Source organism: Microtus pennsylvanicus, chromosome 7 (assembly GCF_037038515.1).
Source record: "Microtus pennsylvanicus isolate mMicPen1 chromosome 7, mMicPen1.hap1, whole genome shotgun sequence".
Lineage (NCBI taxonomy): Eukaryota > Metazoa > Chordata > Mammalia > Rodentia > Cricetidae > Microtus > Microtus pennsylvanicus.
Window position 1 is genome coordinate 67,078,151 of NC_134585.1, and position 23,428 is coordinate 67,101,578.

The 23,428-nt window shown below is 40.1% G+C and overlaps 1 protein-coding gene across 1 annotated transcript in view; it reads right to left on the reverse strand.

The window, feature by feature from the left end:
- Nucleotides 1-23,428, reverse strand: part of Erich3 (glutamate rich 3) — a 99,463-nt gene that overhangs the window by 37,343 nt on the left and 38,692 nt on the right. Inside the window, exons 6-10 of the mRNA XM_075981032.1 lie at nt 21,355-21,513; nt 17,098-17,316; nt 10,795-10,975; nt 5,622-5,808; nt 549-853 (exon numbers count right to left, since the gene is read on the reverse strand). Coding sequence (XP_075837147.1) covers nt 549-853; nt 5,622-5,808; nt 10,795-10,975; nt 17,098-17,316; nt 21,355-21,513 — 1,051 coding nt within the window. The remainder of the gene's footprint in view (nt 1-548; nt 854-5,621; nt 5,809-10,794; nt 10,976-17,097; nt 17,317-21,354; nt 21,514-23,428) is intronic.

Genomic DNA, 23,428 nt, shown 5'->3' on the forward strand with positions numbered 1-23,428 from the left:
GTCAGGGGAGAATAAGACAGAGGAGTAAGGGGAGGGAAAGACAAGGCAATAGGGAGAAGAAGAGACAGGGAAAGGGGGAGAGACATAGGGCAAGGGAAGTGGAGACAGGGAAAGAGAAACGCAAGAGAGACAGGTTCTAGGACTTGGAACTGCATACAAGCTGCTGTCCATGTGTAATATCCTAGCAAGAAATGCTCCCACGGATTGTACTCACCAATGCTGAAGTGGGTCAATGCTGCTCCTATAATCATATTCAAAAACTAAAGACATAGACAAAGTTCCGTTTGGACAAATGGTCTCTACAGGAGTGGATTCTGACTCGGGAGAGCAGGACAGAAGTTTCCTTATGTCCTCCTTCCCACAGAAAGCACCTCAACACTTCTGAGGCCAGAAAAAGAACTTGGGACTTCACAGGAAACAGTAAAAGAAGCATGGCCCAGCTGTCTACAGATCACAGCTAAGCAATAGTCCACAGATCAATCTGAAAGTCTTAAATGATCCTCAGATGCTTAAGGCAACAGCAACAAGAGAAATCTGCTTTTAGTTACCGTATGTAAAAGTGTTTTCCTGGTCCTCTTCCCAAACATCTTGTCCTGACTTGTCCTTCCATTCCATCTCCTCCATAGCCGTCCTCACTTCTCCGACCACTGATTTTAGTTCCTCAGCTGAAAAAGTGGCTGAGACCGAGGTTTCTTTCCCTTCCACCTCATTCCTTCTCAATGGTGCATTCTCTCTCTCTTTCCTCACTTTCCCCTGACTCTTCTGCAGTGGCTCCTCCTTTTTCTCCGCAACCTTTTCCTTCCTAGGTTTTGTTGAAGATGGTTTTCTGTCAAGGCCCATGGCAATAATGCATCTGTGAGAAATAACAGCATGAAGACTTTATTAAACTTTCTAGTAGACTGGCAGAGTTACACACCTCATAACTTATGTGTATCATATTCTAATAAAAATTATGAGGAATATTCTCCTTGTGTGTTTATATAATGATTTAAAATGAGGCATTTTATTTTAATATAAAAATCTTGTATGGGAACATAAATTCTTAATTTTAACCATAATAAGAAAACATTTAAAACTCTCATCAGCCAAGAACTACAGTATTAAATGTTTTTAAAAAAAATATCTTAAAGCCTCAGGAAACATTATATATATATACATATATATATATTAATTTATATATAAATAGAAAGGTACTTTAGGTAGTGATTCAACAGATAGATAAATAGATGATAGGTAGATAGGTTGATAGATAGAAGATAGATAGATAGATAGATAGATAGATAGATAGATAGATAGATAAACAGATAGATCATCTGTCCTTAGGTATTATATACTCAAGGGACTGGAGTCTATATGGCCCAGTAGTTCAGAGGTCCTTCTGTTCTCACAGAGGACTAGAAGACACAGGTTTGGTTTCCAGAATAAGTTGGGTGCTTCCTAACCATCGGTCATTCTATCTCCAAGGAATCCAATACCCTCTTCTGGCCTCTGAAGGCACCCACACGCATGTGTCATATACTCAGAAATACACATACAAGTACATATAAATAAAGATGAAGCTTTTAAAAAATACTTATGTAAATAATCAGAAAAAAAGATTCTATTGTCCTTGAAATTCCTCATTCTAAGAACATGGTAACACCTTGCATTTAAGATGGGCTCAACATGTGTGATTAGTCTTTAAGAAATAAAGCCAGTCCACTGTTGTTCCCTTTAAGTACTGTGGGAGTCTGCATTTGGTTCAACAGAATTTCCATTACTGATTTTAAGAAGTGCCTTTTGAAGCCCTTCTCTGCAATCTCCTGTGGATTCTCTGGTCGTAAGCTTCTGTTCTTCAAAAACGGAAGCAACCTGTAGAAGTCATGGCAAGTCAAATTTGGTGAGCTACCTAGACATGTTCCATATCGTGTGGAGGGCCCACAGAAGTGGACCTGCTCCACCTGGACTGAAGGTCAGAGTTTAAGCCTATTCTTGCTCTTTCAAGGTTATTGACTTAAGGTGTGGCTACAAACAAGACATCCTGACCTAGGGTGTGGTTACTTGGTGTTCTAGGTATTGAGAGGACCCACAGAAGTGGATCCATTTCATATTGACCAAAGGTCAGAGAATTCAAACCTACTCCTGCTCCTTCAAGGATATAACAGGAGGTTTGACCCAGGAAGTGACTGCCTACGGGATGCTTTTGTCTCCAAGCCCAGGTAATTTCTTAAACTGAAGTGTTTACTGAATTTTCAACCATCTTCAGTCTTCAAGTTGCATGGGAATTGCTCTTAATCAATTTGCCCCCAAAAAAGTAATAACGGAATTCTACCACTAAACACTTGAGCACCTCCCTGTGTAATAAAGGTGAGAGGACTGGCTCTCCACTTACATATCAGGCTGTCAGGCACGAGAGGAGGAGAACCAAGCGTCTCATCCAAATTAAGCATGATAAGGGCTTTTCCCATTGTGATGGTGTGTTTAATGTGTGGCTTTCCCCACTAGCGCCGTCTTCTGTGCAAACAGTTCTTCCTTGATCGGTGGCAACAGACTCAGCGCCTAAAACCTGCAATTTGTTGTTACTTTGAATGCGCACTGTGGTTGTGTGAAGACTTTGAGACCTCCTGATTGCAAGCTCAGACTTTTGATAGCCCATCTGCAGAAGGGAATTGGACAAAGCGAGTAACATCTGGCTCCTCCATCACCGACTCCATCTTTAGCTTCTGAGTGTAATTCAAAGTGTTGGTTCTGATGACCGAAGCTCAAATAAATGACTGGAATAGTTGAAGTCACCTCAAGTGGAGCATAAGTCAAGGAAACAGGATTCTAGTCTTGTCCACTTAACCTTGCTCATCTCTGTCACTATGAGGGGACCTTTACCTCAACTGTGACAGGGAGACAGCCAAGCATTCACGATTGTCTTTGGAGGGTGTGGTTTTGAAGTTAATTTAAAAAAAAAAAACCTGTCACTATTCTCTGAGAGCTGTAAGTAAATCATTTGAAGGTGAAAGGCCTCACTCTTTAATCTCTTAACTATTTTTTATATTCTTGCAAAGAGCAAGAGAATAAATAGACAGGCCACATGTTAAAACAGAGAATTGCAGAGGAACTAGAAGGCATTGAGTAGAAGAGTGGATGTCAACAGTCACATGTTCCATCTCCCAATTATTATTACACAGAGAATATTCTGTGTATTAGTTCCTTTACTTTTACTGAGATAGAGAAATACAGTCCATCCAGGAAAGGAGGGACAGTCAGTCAGAAAGCTGACACCTCACATTTCATCCACACAGAAAACACAGGGAAAACAGGAAGTGGAGCCAGGATATAAAACCTCAGAACCCTCCCCCAGTGTCATACTTCCTCCAGGAAGGCTTCCTTCCTGAAAGGTTCAATTACCTTCCCAGATAGCAGCACCAACTCCATGTTCAAACACAGGAGCCTAACAGGGGACTTTTCTCACACAAACACCTTGTCTTCACGCAGATGGTTGAGGATAAATTCATTTATTTTCCACAGAGTTCAGTGGGAATCTCTGAAATGGCTTGCACACAAATGGGTGTCTGAACTGGAGGCAGAACGCCACCCAGTGGGTGCAGAGACCATGCAGATATTATTGCATTGGACCTTGAACTCTCTTAGTCCCTAGATTTTTTTCACACCTATTTTCTTCCCTAAAACCTCCAGCCCCTCCTCAACCTCAAGTGGGAAAAATATTCTTATTCTAGAAAATGTCAAGAATGGACAGGGCTTCCTAGTTGGGGCTGGCACACACAACATCTAACACCCACTATGCGGGTCTCTCTTCTCCTTTAATCAAGACTGAAAAATTCTGCTTGAACTCTAAATCCCAGTTTCTCAAATCTACCAAAGGATTAAACTCTACTAACTTCCCTTTTTATGTTTCTTCAAGTTTTTTTCCATGCACCAGTACTATCTATTAACATAAATTCATGCCATGATCTCCTGTTGTGAAAACTAAAAGACCCTTCACACCCTATACAGTCCTGGGAGCCACACAAATACCATTTATTAAAGGAAGATTCCCCACAAGAAGTTTTCTCTAATGTTATTTAACTCATTACACAGGGAGGCCACTGTGATCAAGTTCCCATCCCTGCCTCCTTGCTTGGGTAACTCGTCTCAAAATCACCAATAAGCATCACTGAGTTGACAGTAAGGCTCCTATTGGGATGGAGAATTGAGATTGTCAAACCTAAAAGTATTAAGAAGCATCTATGGTATCAGTGAGACTCACCTTTGTGTATGTGTGAGGACTTTTCCGGAGAGAATTAACGGAGGGGGAAAGACTTGAAAAGAGGCAGTACCATCCCACAGCCTATGGTCTAATTTAGCGTCATCATTCATCTCTCTGCTTCCTAACTGTGGGTTCTCCTGCACACTCCTGCTGCTGTACTTCCTTGACCATACTGGCCTTCGCCTCATACCATGGGCCAAACTGAAACCCTTCTTCCTCCCCCCACCCCCTGCTCTTGTCAGATACTTGTCACAGCAGTGTGAAAAGCCGGAACACCAGTCTTCACCACACTGATATGTAACCTACCCACATATTTAGTTCCACTGTTTTCTTCAACTATAGAACTTTGTTCAAAACCTCCTTTAGAGACTCTCTAACTTCAGAGTAAACTCAAAGACCTCGGAAGGACTTCAGGACTCCTCAGGACTCAACCACACTGCCTCTCTGGCCTCTTCCCTCACTATTCCATTCTCTACTTCGTTCTGATCAACAAGTTGAACACACCAAGAACACTGCTTCCTCTGCCTTCCTCACAGGGCTTCCAGTTGAGAAGCTATTTGGAGGAAGAGATCTGAGTTCTGCCAAAGGAAGTTACTGGGCTGCTTCTTGATTATGTTACATTGCACAGCACCCTCCCCCAACCTGGTCCTGCTCACCCCATAAATCCCCTGCCTCATTTTCTTCTTCATGCTTATTTTTATTAGACCTGTATTGATCAGATTATTAGTATGTTGTTTTGCCTCTAGGAAAAGGAAGAAGTGTCATGGCTTCATGAATATATTTTGTCCTAACTTGATATTGAGTCGATTCTTCAGGAATATTTTGAAGAAAAAACAAACTAAAAGAACGCCTCCAAGTATAAGTCCAGACCCAGACAGGCTGTCCAGCATGAAAGTTGATAAAAAAAAAAAGAGCAGTCATTACACCTAATACCATATCGAGGACAAGGATATAAAAGTAGGTGACCTAGGAGTGTGGACATGTTTCCAATAGGCATAGCCTGGGAATTACATACACACAGGCAGATGATAGCACACCACATGGGTATGGGGGGCTTGCCTTGGGCTGTTATCAAGAATAACAAGAAAGAAATGAAGAAAAAGGCCCCTCTCCCTACACAGGTGTAATTTAAGGCAGTGTGAGGCAAAAAGAGATGAGAAGAGAGACAGAATATAAAATGTGACCATTCTAAACATAATACGTTTAGAAATTACACCTTATAATTTCAAAATCAAGCATTTATGGCTACAGTTGACAATCTTAAACTTGTGTTTTATGATTGTATATAGTGATTCTCTTTCTTTAAGAACTGTATAGAGAAAAGCATCAGCAAATGGCAACATGGCAAAGCAGTCACTCTTGCCGAGGACGTGTGCTTCCATACCTGTAGCAAGGAGATGCCTTCTCCACACTCACAAACCCAAAGTAGCCTCGCTTGCCTCCGAGCCTCGAGCTCCTGCGGTGCTTGTACTCACAACAAGAGCTCAGCCTGTTCACCTGGATCCCATTCAAGAAGAAGGTGAGGCTGAAGGGGAAGCCATGGTGTCGCTTGGAGATAAACTGGAAAGTGTCTGGAAACCAAAAACACACGTTCCTGAGAGCAACTGGCTTCATATCTTGTCTTATAAATCACAGTTTTTCTTTTCAAAAAATATATTGTGCTACAGAACATGCTTTTTTTTTTTTTTTTTTTTTTTGGTTTTTCGAGATAGGGTTTCTCTGTGGCTTTGGAGCCTGTCCTGGAACTAGCTCTGTAGACCAGGCTGGTCTCGAACTCACAGAGATCCGCCTGCCTCTGCCTCCCGAGTGCTGGGATTAAAGGCATGCGCCACCATCGCCCGGCCAGAACATGCTTTTTATCTGAGAACTTTGTTTTACTACTGATGTGACATCAGGACCTCACATTTGCTGGAGCATCACTGTGCTGCCAAGCTCAGCTGGTCAAATGCTTTCTTGTGAGCAGACGAGACCAACTGAACTCCAGAGACTATTTTTCAACAAAAGCCAAGGGTGGGAGAGCCTGTTTACAATCCCAGTACCGGGGAGCCAGCCAACTTAACTTGGTGAGCTTCAGGGCGGTGAGGGATCCTGTCTCACAGAAAGGAAGGTGGATGGCGCCAGAGGAGTGGCACCAAGGTCACCTCCTGGCTTCCGCACATATTTACGAATACACACATGAGCACACACGCCACAGACCTTCACACGCAAGCATTATATTTCAACTCCAGCATTAGATATTCTAATTGTGATACCAATTATATTGTTGAGAGTTATTTCAACTCCAAGCTACACTTACTTCCGTTTGCATTTGAGATTCTTTTTCTCCCTACCTTCTTAAAGCATCCTACCAAGAAACTGAGCGTTGATGTTTGTAATGCTGTCTTAATCACTCTAGATCTCTACAGCTGTCTGTAATAAAGTCCCACTTAAGAGGTGCTCTACAGAATAATTCATAATCCTGTTGCACATGCCAGTTCCAGGGGGGCCCTCAGGGGGTTCCACCCCTTTACCACACATGCATTCCCCACCTTAGCTCTTATTACAACCTGTTAAAATACAGCTGCGCTGGACGTTTTCAAACTTTAATGTGTGGAACCACTATTAAAAGCTGGACAGTCAACCCTTTCCAAAGAGTTTCTCACTCCAAAGGGTTTCAGTAGAGTTGATGACAAATTCTGATATTTTTAAATTGCATTTCTAGCAAGTTCCCGGGTGCTGCTGCTGGAGGCGTCACGTCTTGGAGCCCCAGTTCAGATGCCTGCTGTGCAGTGTATTTGTAAAACCTGGGATGGCAAGGCTAGTCTACTCATCTTGGTTCCTTCAGATCCAACCACAGTGGCAAAGGAGCCCCCAAATAATGAACTTGTGAGTCATCATTTGAACCTCTTTCCTGCTGAGTTATTGAAAGTGTCTGTGGGTATGTTACTGTGAGCTGTGTAACCTTCCTAAGTCAAATGCTGCCTGTCTTAAAGTGTTAGACCTGAGAAAGTCCCATCCTGTACACCTTAGTATTCATGAGGAGAAATTAAACTAAGAAAAAGGTGAGCATTTGAAAAAGCTAAGACACAGTGGCCTCAAAGGTTTACCAGTATCAATGATAAACAGACTCTTCAATCAGGCTGGAGGGCAGTTTAACTTCATTGCAAGTGAACCTGTATCCACATGCTGCAATCCCTTGTTCTCAGCTGGTTCCTTAGAACTCAAGTGCCCACCAGGAGAAGGTACACTTAGGACAATCCAGGAAGGGCTGGACACATAGCTCAGCAGTCAAGAGCACTTGCTGCTGTTTCAGAGTTCAGAGTCCACATCAATAAGGTAGTTTCCAGCTCCCTGTAACTCCAGCTCCAGGGTATCCAACATCCTCTGGTCTCACTCAGAATCTCCAAAGATGTATACATACACACATGGAGACACAGATATAGACACATAAAATAAAAACAAAACAAATATTCTAGAGAAAATTTAGGGGAAGGACATGGGGACTCAATTGCCAGACATGACAGTCCCTTGCCTTGCCTCCATCCACCCTGATATTAATGATTTGATTATTTCATAGCTTTCAAACTTAATGAACAAGATGTGGTATCCTCTGCCTTTATCTCTGTTGGTTTAGAATTTTATATCATAACATATCGTGACTTCTCTCACCCCTGACTTGGTGATTTCTTTGTGGAGTACAGAGGAGTGCAGACCAGACAACATGGAGTTGGAGTCCTTGTCCTAGTCCTTCACTGATGAACCTGGGGATGACAGGGATTGGAGGTCCCCAGCCTATCCATGTCATAATACTTGATATTAGAAAGAGCGGTAGAGTGTTTGCAATGCCAAGACGATGTTTGCTGTTCACTGATGGTAGATACCACTGCAGTACTAAAGGAAAAAGTGATACTAAGTATGGATGGATAGATAGATGTCAGACACACACATGGAGAGAGAGAGAGAAGAGAGAGAGAGAGAGAGAGAGAGAGAGAGAGAGAGAGAGAGAGAGAGAGATTTGTGTATACAGAAGACTCCTCTTCCATATTAATGGATGGATAAATAGATGATACACACACACACACAGAGAGAGAGAGAGAGAGACAGACAGACAGAGAGACAGACTTGGTGTACAGAGATCTCCTTCAAGAATCTATAATTCAGACTCAGAGGAATAATGCACTGGATTATAAAATAAGGGCATCAAATCTTTTCCTTAAAAAATATATCTTTGGAGATAGACCGACAAGATAAAGTGGGTCTCATTTACTTCATGTTAAAATCAGACTTCAAAAGAGAGGACAAAGCATCTGTGTCCTTCTGCCCAGGGCTTCTCTCTCCCCACACTCACTGTCTTCACACCAGTACTCTAAATGGTCAGAGGAAGGAAAACTCCCAGAAGCTTCTGGCCCCTAGAGCCTGACGTCATTTGATGCAGAAGACAACAAACCCTTGGCCTATGATATTTCCACTAATAAGCAGCTATCTCCAAGCAGCTCACAGGGAAGGTCAGAGGTTCCCAAAGACTAGGGCCTTAATTATTAAAAGCAACAGGCCAGACCATAACAGGGAGCTGTTGGCAATGAGGCTGCCACAGCAGCCGTCCACAGCTATGTTTTCAGGAAGCAGCCTGGGTTAGAGTGGGTTCCACCTATTCCATGAATCCAGTCTACCTGCATCTTCCCTAGGCACAGAGCAGACAAAAGAGAGCCTAGTGAAAACCAGAGCGTGCCACATTTTAATGAGTGAATTATTCCAAAAGTATGAATAAAGACTTTTATTGATTCTCCACAGAAACCTAAGAACCTACTGACGTCTCACAGAATCACACACAACTAAGGGCAGATTCTTGATAGCTCAGAAAAAGCACTCTGGTTACTGAACCTCATGATAGCTCCATAACAAACCAAATCTTCGGTTTTGAGCAATTCCTGTCCTGGTGATAAGACAAGCTGAGACCAGGGTACAGCATGGACAGAATCAATAACTTAAGTCTTCACTCCATGTTGTCACGTAAAATTATCCAGTGTCTCAAAACAATGACACAGGATCAGTATGTACACAAACAACCGTGCCCAGCAGCACCCTCCCTGCCAGTGTCAGGGCCCACACCCTTGGGCGACCATGTACACTGTTTATTAGATTACCCAGACAAGACTTCGTTTGTACAAGTCACCTTCTCCACCAAACGGTCCTTTATATACATGTTGTTGAATCAAGTGCAGTACAGAAGCTAGGAAACTCTTCCGAGCATAGATACCTAAACATAGACATTCTAACTCTAGATAATAGCTAATTTCATCAGTTCTCCCAAATTAATACCCAAACATCATATTTTTAAAGAATAATTGTGTCAAAGCTGCTTGAGTTAAGAGAAGGAAGGATGTATGAATGCGCCCCAATTTATGCCAAGCTCCCTGGAATTCACAACCTTCTCTCTATAAAAAGGTTAGTACTTCGGCTATTGAGGCCAACTGAGGTATCACCGACTCATAGCCGGCCAGAGCTAGGCAGAAACCCTGCAAGAGCTACTCCAGCTCAGAGAACCTTTTTCTTCCTCATCTGCAGTGATGGGAATGAACTCTGAAATGGACTACACAACACCAGAGCAAATTCTGACAATTTTGACAAATTTGTAAAAAATAGTAACAGCAAACTGAGAGCCATGTTTCATTTTAATTTAACTGAAAACAACATTCTAGTGTCTTGTTTATTTGGGAGGCTTAAAACGTGATTCCGAACTATGTCACTGTATTTATAGCTTCAAACGTTTGCATCTGTTTTCCTTTGAAGCACTCCTTTTGATAGGTGAAAGAAATTTAAAAGGAAAGAGAATTATAAGTGTACCAAAGTCCTTTCCCAGCTCCTCAGTCTGTTTCAAGATTTTTTTATATGGTTGTGAAAACTAGCAATGCTTTCTGAAGAGAATTTCCTATGCAAGCAAGAACTGAGCTCGGTTTTGTAAGCATTCTGCCTCTCATGGCTGCCCTACTAAGCTAACTATTCAAGGAAAGACCACAGTGCATGGGAATGTGTGTTAACAAAAGCATCTTATTCTGACGAGTATGGACTTAGAATCAAAGGATTTTTCTTAATACTAGATAAAGCATTTAGAAAAATTTGACATCAAGTTATTTAGGTATGACTCATCACGGAGTCTATTAATTTGCAATTCTGCCCCCATGTATTCTAAAGAACAGATTTGCAACCTGTAATTTTTTTCTTATGAAAACCTATAAGGTCATTCACTGTAGCAAATCAAATAGTTAACTCATAATTTTGTAGACAACATATTCCTGAAACATTTTAGTGATCATATATATCTCTGTCCCAAAATTAATCTGTTACCAGGTTAAACAACTCCAAATTCCTTCTCCTACGATCTGCAGGAGTAATTGCTGCTAAGTTTCAATCAAGGAGCTGTGAATCTAGATTGGCTTTTAGGCAGCTGTTGGTTTCTAATTCCCTGGATATGCATAATTTCACAAAGTGGTTGAAGTCATTTCGATATTATGTCAACAGCAGTTTATCTGGAACATCAACCCAACCACTTCTTTTTTAAAATTCACATTGATTTGTACCTTTCTCCAGCAGTTTGCCTTTGTAGATACAAAGGTTCTCTCCTCCACAGTGCTGTTGGTAAATCTTGATTTCATCTCGAAAGTCTGTGTCCTCATAAGATAGGTGCACATTTTTCCCAAAATAGATCATTGTGATAACTGCATTGCTGTGCGGTGCTGCTTTGTAAATCCTCCCTGGGTCCTATGACAGAAAAATGCAGACGTAGTGACTGCAGGTCTTCCCATGGGACTCCTATTCCCACACGACTTTATAATATAAAGAACAGAGATATGTAATTCCAAGCACCCCATAAGAAAATATTTATAAAGGGTCATTGCATACAAAGCGTAAGAATAAAAAATGTCACACAATAAATTCCCCTCAAGGACTTTAGCATACAGATTAGTGAATTTTGTAAATGATAGGGATATGATCAAATTCTGTTATTTTCTGCTTTAAGTTCTTTCTCTCTCCCTTTCATTTCCTCTCTTCCTCTGTTAGAAAGTACTTTTGACTTTTTCAGCTACTTTTCAAATAAAAATTCAAACAAATGGACGGAATAAATATTAATGTTCTGTTTTGAGTTGATATTGATCAAGACACAATGACGATTTTTGACGTGATCACTTCATCTTTACAAGTGAGCAAAGAAAATAGACCTTTGTCTTGGTTCATTCTGAGAGGTGCCTGGACCTTCAGGGGTCCTTATAAGAAAAATGAGTATGTATGTCAAGTGCCTGGGATTATCATGTAGAAGTCTAATTGGTTTTTCTGTTGAAGAAAACAGCTGACCATTTACAGTTAATCTCAAGGAATGGGAGAAAATAAATTTCAATCACTTTTGAGTTTGATGATTGCAACAACAGTTCAGCTTGCTGTGCTGTTTAAAGATGATATTAATGAGTTCTGTGATCATGGATCATTTATTTAACCTGATTTGCTTCATCTCCAAAGTTAAGCAATTGTGAGTCTTTTTGAGGCTTATTGCATATATGGTATGTTAAACATTATATTCTAAGGGCTCACTAAATAATAAATGTCGTTAGCATTGGCACTAAATATAAAATTTCATATTTTGTTAAAAGTTCACAGAGCTCATATAGAAGAACAGACAATTAAATGAAGGAAAAACAGTATGTAGTTTGAAGATAAGTTTATTTCCAGAGGAAATGATAGTATCATGAAATTGAGGGTCAGCTGAATTAGTAACTCAGGCTGGCTTGGAAGGGGCGGGAGAGAGAACTGGAAGATGGGCAGAACTGAAATCTTCTCCATTAGTGGATGAAGAAACATGATTTCTTACTATGATGCCTTTGTATCTCGGGCTGCACTGACCTGGAGAAGGTATGTGCAAATTGTTAAACCCTGGGAGAAGACGGCTCTGTCAGAACAGAGAAGGAAATATCGAGGCTGAAGTCACAGTGATGCTCAGATTGAGGGTGAGAACAAAATCAAGTCACAGGTGTGAGAGAGAACAAGGTAAGAGAAATGAACCTGGCAAGGCGTGTCTGGAAGGGAAGAAGCAAAGCCTTCAGGAAAGGGGTAGATACAGCACGAGGAATGTTACCAAAGAAATGTCTCAATACCGAACGTGGTGGGCTAAACTCATTAATGGGGCAGATATCCAAATCAAATTAAACACAAACCATTGCCCACTATATTGAAAACAGACTACATTAAAAGCCCAGGATTTATACCTAAAATTCCAAAATGCTAAAAGCATATATATATATATATATATATATATATATATATATATATATATTTGTATATATATATATGAATAATTGTGAGTGCAGGAAATCCAACCAGTGTTCTCTACAGGAGGAGTAAGTTCTCTTAACCACTGAGGCACTTCTCCAACCCCAAATAAAGTATTTTATAAAAGGATGGCCAATGAACACACAAGAACAGAATAAATATGGCATCAGAACAAAAATCTCAATAGAATGTGTGGAAAATTAAAAAGATTTCCCCCAGCCAGAAAGGCATCAGTACAAGGAAGCAGAAAGCAGGGAAGAAACGCTGATGATTAGAATCCTAGAGGGTAGACTGGATAGTTCTATCCTTAGCAGAGAAAATTCCCAAAAGGAAAAACATAGGTGCACATGCTTTTGTGTTTCAATGTCAGCATGCATGTGTGTGTGTGTGTGTGCGTGCGATCATGTGTGTGTATGACTGTATGTGTGTGCATACATGTATGTAAGTGTGATTATCACAACACAAAAAATTCACCATACTTCAGCAGAACAAAAGCAGATGAATAAAATGAGGGTGCCAGTGCAGAAAATGAAAGCAGAATTCCATGAGATACAATCAGGAAAGAAAGCCGACCTGAAACAATGTCAGAAATGAAAAGCTTAATAATACACACAAAACACATCAAAACCTCAGGGGGAAAATCACCAATAGGATAGACTGTGTAGAAACAGAGTATCAGGCCTAGAGGGCAAAGGAGAGAAACTGGATCAGACAATTACGATGAATAATAAGTTTTAAAATATATACAAAGAACAATGGAGGGATCTGGAAGACTAGTAGATGATAGATTGATAGATGATAGATAGATAGATAGATAGATAGATAGATAGATAGATAGATAGATAGATAATAGATAGATAGATAGATGATAGATAGATAGATAGATAGATAGATAGATAGATAGATAGATGATAGATATGTAGATAGATAAGTGATAGATATTTATATAGATAGATGATAGATAGATTAGATAGATAGATAGATAGATAGATAGATAGATAGATAGATAGATAGATAGATAGATAGATAGATGATAGATAGATAGATGATACAGATATTTAACTCCTTGCTTTTATCTTTTATAGGTGACCAAATATCATAATCATTATTTTTATCATATAATATGTACACCAGTTCCTAATTTGGAAAGTTTAGCTAGCTAAAATTTCAGCTGTCATCTGAGTTGAAATCCAATGCTAATACAGAGATAAACATTTCCAAGTCCTCTACTCTGTTCTAGCTAAAATAAAATGGCTGAGTGAAAACAGTTCTAAAGTAGAGTCAGCTATTTCTCTACATCCTCAGTGATGTGCAGTTTTATCTCAGAGCTCTAATTCTAACACATTAATATAAACATGCATCCAGATTCCTAAGATGCTATAAAACCCACAGTGAGCTTGCACCTGAGGTCTCATGTTTATACATACACCCAGCAGTCCCATGATCTGGAACTACCTCTGCAGTTGTGAATCAAAGGTTATCAGTGCGCACTGCAGAAGTAAGATTGCGAGGGAGTGTAGCCCATAAAATTGTGAGCATTCTGAGTCTTCCTGGATAATAATTCGCATGTGTGATGGGGATTTACCAAAGGCTTAGATAGGACTAAATATACAGGAAAAGAAGAAAAAAACTAATTTTCATATTTTCAGATTGTGAAAATGGTAAAACAAATTATAATACCAATTGTATAGAAAGTATTTTCAAACTTAAGAAAAAGAGATGAGCACCTGTATATAGACATTAAGAATTTAATAAACTCTGAGAAGAAACTTGCTGTGAAATAGTATAGTTAAAATATTAAGAGCACAGAATAAAGACTGACTATTGGAAACTGCCAGAGAGACCAAGTCAACGTCAACCAGAATCATTGTTCATTATTCAGCACAAACTTTTAAAGCCATAAGGGCCCGAAAAGAATATTCCACAATCTGAAATACCACAATTGTCAACTTAGATTATTCTACCCACCACAACTATCTAATACATCTGAAGGATAAATAAAAATTTTCTATGATAAAAAGAGACGAAAGGATTTCTAATCACTAAGCTAGCTCTATACAAAATAGTTTGGTTTAGAAATGAGGAAAACCACACAAGGGGTCCCTAAGAACTAATAATAATATAGAACAATTGCTTATCAAGTGAGGTCTTCCTACAATAAACAAAATAACAGATATTAATATACATATCTCAATAGCAACTCTGTAAATTAATTGGCCTCAATTCCCCAGTAAGAGGGCACTTCATACCCAATAAAGAATGTTCTGCAAGGGAAGATATCATTGTAACTATGTATGTACAAAACACAGGCATGTCCAACTTCATTAAATAATACCAAATGATGTAAAACCAATTAACAATCCCAACACAGTGATAATATTTTCTAATACCTCACTCACAGTAGACAGGTCATATAAAGAGAGAAACATTGGAGTTAAATGACATCACAAATCCAAAGGACCTACAAGGAATCTATAGAACATTCTGCTCAAGCACTGAATAATAGACATTCTTCTCAGCAATCCATGAAAACGTTCTCCACAATTGGCCACATACTGGGATTCACAGAAAGTCTCAACAAACATAGGAAAATTAGAATAGCATATTCTATTAGAGCACAGTGGAACAAAGCTAGATACCATCAGCACTGTAAACCATAGATGGTACGTAGAGCACTCAAACACACGGAGACTAAACACACACTACTGGATGATTATCAGGTTACTGAAGAAATTAAAAAGGAAATAAAATTTTTAGAGTCAAGGAAAATACAAAATACCAAAAATCTATCAGACACACTTGAGACAATCTTTAAAAAGTCACTTGGAGTGGGGATACATACCTTTAATCCCAGCACTCAAAGACAGAGGTAAGTGGGTCTTTGTGAGTTCAAGGCCAGCCTGGTCTACAATTCAAGTTCCAGAACAGCTAGTGCTATTACACAGAGAAATCCTGTCTTGAATAATTAATTAATTAGCTAAAATTTGGTAGTGTTGGTATTCACATCTGCTTACACAGTCGTGATAGTGTTGGAGCACACATCCACTCACGCAGTCATGATAGTGTTGAGCACACATCCGCTCACATAGTCGTGATTGTGTTGGAGCACACCAGCTCACACAGTCGTGATAGTGTTGAGCACACATCCACTCACGCAGTCATGATAGTGTTGAGCACACATCCGCTCACATAGTCGTGATAGTGTTGGAGCACACCAGCTCACACAGTTGTGGTTGCCTGCACAAGTCAATCACTGCTCCAGCGTGGGTTGGGATGAGTGTCTGAGTTCCCACAAACCCCAACTTAGGAGGTTTTTACAGTTGGTGGTGGTGGGGAGGTGTAGTCACTTTTATTTGGGTATGCGGCCATTGATAGGTTACACACACACCCAGTAGCTCCACAATAATTTATAAATGATCAACACTGATGGCCCCAGGGATATTAATAATAATAATAATAGTAATAGACATGAAGTTGTGTGCAGAGTCAGTTGGTATGCTTGAGTGTCCACTGGAGAGAGGTAGTTGGGAGCATGTAACATAAAATATGCTAAGTATGAAATTTTCAAAGAATAAACATTTAAAATGTAAAAGAAAAGAGAAAACCGGTCTAAGGTGTAGTCCACATAGAAAAGACTTGATAACGCTGTGTAAAAAGCAGAGACGCTGTGCCAAGAAGGCCAAAGACACAATCTACAGAGAACAGTATCAGTCAGAGATGAGGCAGGCAGGGCGAAGGAGTCTTCACAGATGACAGAAAAGGCTTTGCCAGAGACAGAACCAGGAAGAGAGAGAGAACTGTAGAAAACTAAATTGAAAGGAGGAGATTTGAAACTGCAAGGAAAAGAAGTCCTGGCCTTTTGAGAAGGTTAGAAGGGGGCAGCAGCTGAGAGTGGAAAGGGATGCTGGAGACAAGACTGGCTAAGGAGCGCGGATGCAGGGGGTGGATGCGTCTGGGTACTTCACCACTTGATGTTCACTCTGGAAAATGTCCATCCCACTATCTGCTAAGAGTCACGGAGATTCCATGTAATTAATTTGTGTATTTACCAAATGAAAAAGAAGTCCTTTGCTCTCGTACAAGACTGGAGCTGTTTAAAGTTCATCTAAGCCTACAAACATGTGCTGTGCCAAGGCTTTGAGGAAATATGGGACAACGCCCAGCATTTTCAAAGAACCCTGAAAACAAAACTGTAGGCAATATTCACTAATTTGCAATAAACCATTAAAAGTAAAATTTGATAATATTTATTATACTCTCCAGCTATGCCTAAATCCATGAATTAAATGTTAATTAATTAAGAGGGAAAAGTTGGAGTCAGTCAAACTGAATCTGGCCACAAGACTTCATGAGGGTTCTCTTATCAGTGATGATGCTAAACTAGCTTTTCGGCTGAACTACCCAGATGTTTCCTTTAACTCACTCATGCACTTACAAAAATATTGGATTTTTTATGCAATGCAGTTTTGTCCTTGATTCTAGAAAATTCTTCTACTACAGACCTCAGTTGGTGTGACCTCATCGGTGTTACAGTAATAAAAGAACATTTGAGCCATAATCACCCTGGTGCAGAGGGGCTCTAAGCCATTGGGAGCAGTGATGGGACGTAGCCTCTTCCTCCTCCAAGGCTCGAACCTGTTTTCCCTGAAGATCTTTCCTGCTTGTGGCTGGGCTGTCGGGGGGACAGGTATCTGGTAAATGTTAATGTCTGGAAGTTGGTAGGAATCCAGCTTCTGGGAATTGCCCATGGAGTTCCTGAATTTCATCATCGCCTTCTTGCCCTGCAATCATAGACCACGATGTAAGACCCAGGGACACACAAGTAGCCTGGGTGATTGACATTGCCCACAAACCCAGCTGAAAACGGTAGACCAACCCCAATACACATTTGCATCTATTGAAATCACACTCTGCGTCCATTGCAAATTCCACAAGCACATGTTTTTATCCTTGTAGAAATGGGGTTCAATAGAAGACGTGGGACACCACTCAAGGGAGAGTTCATTGAGTTATCTGCACAAGAAGAGGGATGCAGGGCTGGACTCTGGGGTACAGCTGGCCCGTCCACTGAGAGACAGGAAGTACTGCCCTCACACCCTGGCCTCACACATCCCCGGGTTTGAACACCAGCTTATAGACTATTGGAATTACTTCAAATATAATGAAAGACCAACAAAAATATTGAACAAATTTCAAAGAGAATACTCTTTGACCCAGAAATCCTGCAAACAGGAATAAACCCCATATCAGATTTACTATTAATATTAAGTGTAACTATGAATACTGTGCTGTAAATGTGCATTTGGGCACACACATATGTGTGTGTGTTAAGTATGTGTGTCCACACATACATATAAATTCAGCTCAGTCATCCTAAAAACCCATATATAGGCAAATTGTTAAACTTCATTTGTTTTTTTAATTAGACTATATATTTCTCACTAAATAGTATGGAAACATGAGAATATTTATGCACAGTATAATGTAACATTTCTTTTAAGTGACTTTTTACATAGATTTTTATTTAAAAAGTAAGAACAAATGAAAAATTTTAAACATTAATTTATCCTTGTGGGATATATCTTTATGTTGTTGAGGGTTTAATCAAAATGCCTCTCCTCAATCATTTAAAAACTTTAAAAATAAAACCAATAATCTTTACCAGACAGACATGAGTCCAAACATTTTTACAAATTGGTTATTTCATGTATCTGATGTACATTTTCAAACTTTAAGGAATCTTTAGATATTTTTATCCATTTTGCACCAATGTTTAAGAAGCATTTCTACTGACACACTATAAATTTGCAGCACATTTATATTTTGTGTCCCTAATTAGTTTTCAGCCCATTTCGTCTAAATTATGAAGTGCTTAATAATGAAAAATTATTTTAGGGAAAGAAAGCTCTATAAAGAGCACTGGTTACTAAGTAAATAAAAGCAGAGGGAGTAAGTACATGTCTAGCTCAAACCTTGAATAAAAGCTACACTGTTGTGTAAGCGGATTCTAATGTTGGAATACTAAATTACACTGAGTGTTCTTCCTTTGTTTCCTGGTTCATTCTTCAATACATTGCATTAAGCCTAGAATATCAAACTAAATGTGCATGATACAAATATTGAAATTAATGACCTAGAATTAACTACCTAGAATACTAAGAATTTGGATGATTTTAATTCCTTTAAAAAAATAGTATAACTGGTATCAGGTGCTTGTCGTGTTTTGGAAATGATTTTAATCATATTTTTTTCAAAATTAATATCTTGTTCGTTTTCTATTTTTAACTAAAGGTATATTGGGTGACTTTATAAACCATTACATATAATCAGTGTATTTTTATGTACTTAAACATCCTAAACTATACTTCATAAGGGGAAACGTTTCCCAGTTGTTCACTACTGTAAATAGGTGGTTGCGACTTTGCATACATGTACCTTTGCATACATGTGCCTTTGCATACATGCGCCTTTGCATACATGTGCCTTTGCATATATGTGTCTTTGCATGTATGTGCACGGTTCCCTGGGCAGATTCCCAATGTTAAAACGGTGGCAGATCCTCCATGCAGGACTTTGAAAACACTTAGGATTTCCCCTGGCAGGAGAGGCTCCTTCTGAATGCTGGCAATACTTGCCAAGTGATTAGTGGCATCAAAGCCAACCTGCGGTTGGCCGTGTGCACCACTTTTTCCTGCAGATGCTCACTCAGACTGCTAAGACAAGTTCAACCTCATTTTATCTGTGGTACTTCCAGTCCTTATGCCTGTAAATCCTTCTTTCAGTAAGGCAGGAAGGGTCGACCCAGGGCCCAATGCATACTTAGCAACAATGCAGGCCATAAAGAGTTTGTCTGGTAGCACTTTCACCATCAATACTATTAATAAAAGCATGTCTCTTTTCATGGTTTATTTTGTTTATGTCTATTACATAGTAAGCTTCAGTAAGTTACTGATGTCTGCCTTGATAATCAATAATAATAATAACAACACTTGTTCTTCTTCAGTACCTAGCCTGTCTTAAGTGTCTAAAATATTTAAACATTTAGGTAATTGGAACTAACATGAAATTAATCTTCAACTTGTTGGTGTAGAGAACTACCCAGTGCCTCTCCTTCAATGACCCATACTCTCAATACTTGAGTTATATATTATATTATTATATGTCACCAGGTGTATATATAGCTATTACTGGTAGCCAGTGTCTCAGAGTTAATTTGGGGGGAAATCACTGAGAGCAAAACAAACGTCTGATGGGTGTAGAAACCATGTGTCTTCTCACTAGCAGTGTTCTTATGTCTAGGAAGAAAATTTACCAAAGTAGAACTCAGAACTACAGACGCATGAGAAGAAAACACAGGAAGCACCCATTGGGGCACCACCTCGTGGGGAGAAAGTCTTACCCATTAGGCTTTGAGTATGTCCAGCCCTAATGGCAAAGCTAACCCCGGAGGACACAGAGAGTTTTAGGCAAAGACCTGTGAGATTTCTGGTACTTTTGGCAAGCCCATTCCTAGACGAGATGGGTGCCTCAGGAAGCCTTAACCTGAGCCAGGAACACTTGAGACACAGCCCTGTTCTGATTCTTTGGTCACCAAGCAACCTCCTCCTCATTGTGATCCTGTCTCCCCAGTGGTTCTGCCAACCAGGGAAACAACATTCATTGCTCCTACAAGCTTTGGCCACTTGATAATGCTTGGTGGATTAATGGTCCATGATCAGGACAAATCTCCTATTTCGGATTACTATAACATGACAGGATCCTGCTTGTGTGTTATTTTAAGTAGCCTGAAATAGTCTCATGGGACCTGGCTACTCTTGAACAGTGGCTAAAATGGCAAGGATGTGCCGCTGACCCAGGAGCCTGCCTCACTCCCAGCTGTGCAAACTAGAAGCCACTGCTTCCCATTAAACTTCTCTAGCCTTTGAGAAGCTACCAGTAAATTAACCGAACACGGAGTGTAAAGCACTCTCATAAGCTAAAACCACATCCCATAGATTAGGATGCCGCGGTTGCACGTGTATATTTAGTATGCCAAAAAAAAGAAAAAGAAAAGAAATGCAAGCGCTCATTTATCTGCAGGAAGGGCATTTGTCAGTGAAAGGGGGCAATGTCTTAGGTTCGTGGGTGGTATTGCCTAGTAAGGAATGAACCTTCCAATTAACGGCAATTACATTTGTGACACAAACTCTTAAACTAGCAAATGGTTCTGCAAGCTAGAGACACAATCTGTCTCTCCCCAGTGTGGGAATGGTCTGGCTTGTTAGCCCCTGTTTAGGTAGATTCTGTTTCACAGTACCCTTACTTAGCCTTTTTACACTTTAAAGACCAAAGATTACCCAAGATATAACCTTGAAAGGGATGCAGTGTCAAACCCCTGGGTATGATGAGTTCAACCTCCAAGTAACTTCACAAACTGATAGGAAAGCTAGTCCCAGTGCAAACACAGACCAGCCATGCAGAGTCCCATTGTCTGGTTTTCCTGCATCTAAATCTGCAAGGAGTGCACACAGGATCACGTCTGAGGACAGCCATTTGTGCCTGTGAGAAGACTTCTTTGTTTTTCCTCCATCTTCTTCATAGTGAGCTGGCACTGCACATCATTATGAACCCACCCTTTATGGATTCTGCTCAACTACATAATCCTCAGGTCTTCCCGTCACAGAACGAGTTCATCAGAAGAACACAGTAAGTGCTTAATGAATGCACAGGAAAGTTTCACTGTGTGGATAAACTAAATATGGCATCTCAGAACCTTTGACATTACAAGATTTAAATCAACAATTTCAAAGAATATATTTCTTAAAGAAAATAGCATTTACCCCAATAGGAAACGGAGTTTCGCTTTCCAGCAATGAGATTTTGGGTTTGGACTCTCGAGTTATCTTTGAAACATTTCTCGTTGTGTGACTACTGAGAAGAGGCTGCAATCGAATCGGAGGCTGCATATTTCCTGGGGCAGTATATGGCCGAGGGGCTGTCTAGACAATTAGGGGAGAAAGTTCCATTTAAATTAGTATCTTGACATGTTTCCAGAACCAATTAATAATCCAACAAATTGCCCAGAGTAATTAATGGTGTCTTTTTAACTGAACAGATTAAACTTTAATTATATTCTTCCATTATACACAGCCTTCTGACCCAAAGTATTTGTTAAACATATGGTGTTAGAGTCCTCTGCATAACCAAATATCACAGGGATGGAGCCTCGTAGACAAAGGAGGTGGCCTCTATTATAGTCCCATATTCTTTGCTGGTACTGTAAACTCCTGGCAGTACTGCATTTCTGCAAAGAATGGCTTTGCTGAATTAAATGTTAAGCTGAATAATGTTCGTACTGGAGAGATCTGAAATGATATGATTGGAACAGACTCATTTCGGTTTCAATGTTTTCAATATACAATCCACTCTGAATTCATTATGCCGCAGGGTTGGCACCCAAAGTAAAAGCAGACAACAGGACAGGCAGGTGCTCGGCTATAATGCACCACCAATTATGTGTCGTCAGCTGCTTCCTACAAATGTAAGAAAACAAAATGAAAGATTATAGCTGGCAACGCTCGGACGCACTATGTAAAAATGAACGTCTCCACACTGAGCCGCTTCCATTCCTTCTTCTATGTCTCTGGCTGCGGCACTCTGGGCCCTGGAAGGGATTCCTTCAAAGAATTTACCAATCAACCTCAGCACTGTAGTTGGGTTCTACCAAAGAGAGGAGTCACATCAGAGAAGAAGGGAAGATGAAATGGAGGCCTTTACTCCCATCATCCCTGCAGGGTAGAAATGGTTCCTGCCACCTAAGTGTTAACACTTCTGCAGAGGAGCCTTTCCCAGCTAGGGGCCCTACCTACTGCTTCTGGAATCTATTCCCTCCATTTCCCTCCTTCAGTCTAGGGACTGTGGTTTCCCATGGTGCTGACCCCATTGGGCTTACCATCCCTAGCTGGTTTCTCTTTGCCCTGCTGTAGCGTCCTAAATAGTTTCTTTATTAAACAACTTCCTAATTACTCTATTTGTATGAGCCATCTGTTTCCTGCTGAGCCCCCAACAGAGACACTTTCCAATCAAGAATATACTGCAGTGAATACAAAAAGTGCCAGCGTGGAACATTGTAAGTGCCTTTGGGGGGGGGGGGGTGTCAACAGAATATCATAAGTTTAGTATAAAGATTAGCAATGCGTCCAAAGCAGGGAGGAGTGAAACTTTTGGCCCAGTTGTCCTTATACAAAGACAGTAGAAAACATGCTAAGAATAGGACATGCGTGTTTGGGCAAAGGGGTATGAGAAGGACAGTGTATAAACGATTCATGAACAGCATTTTGTACATTGACTCGAAAGGATGATGAGCCACAAATATTCCATTCCGCAAATGTATGTATAAATACACACGTAAAAAAAGGGCAGCCATTGACTATTACTAAGCCCTTGTTCTCACAGCATCTTGAGAAGCATGTGTGCAACACTGTTCAACTTCTGATTTTTCAACAGTAGGCACATACTGAATACTCACCTTAGACCAAGCAAGGAGCTAAAAATATTTAACATCCAAAGATTCTATTAGTCAATCAGACTGATGGATGCCAGTGAACAGAATGTGAAATGATGTATTCTTTGAATATTTACAGTTAACCAAGAACTCTAAGGAAAACTAAGTTCTCACAGAAGCAGTTAAAATTTTTATCCAAATGATGAGGCAAGAGGGAGATGGGGATCTAAAAACCAAGGAAGAATCGGCTCTGAGCCAGGACCAGAAAGGAGCAACAGAGATAATACTGCCTAATATTTGCTCTCCTCTCTTCTCCGATAACAGAACTTTCATTTGGAAACATGTCTGGCACAAAGAGAGCATGTTTCCCCAGACTTCCCTAGGCCTCTGTGAAAAGATGGGCCTCTCCC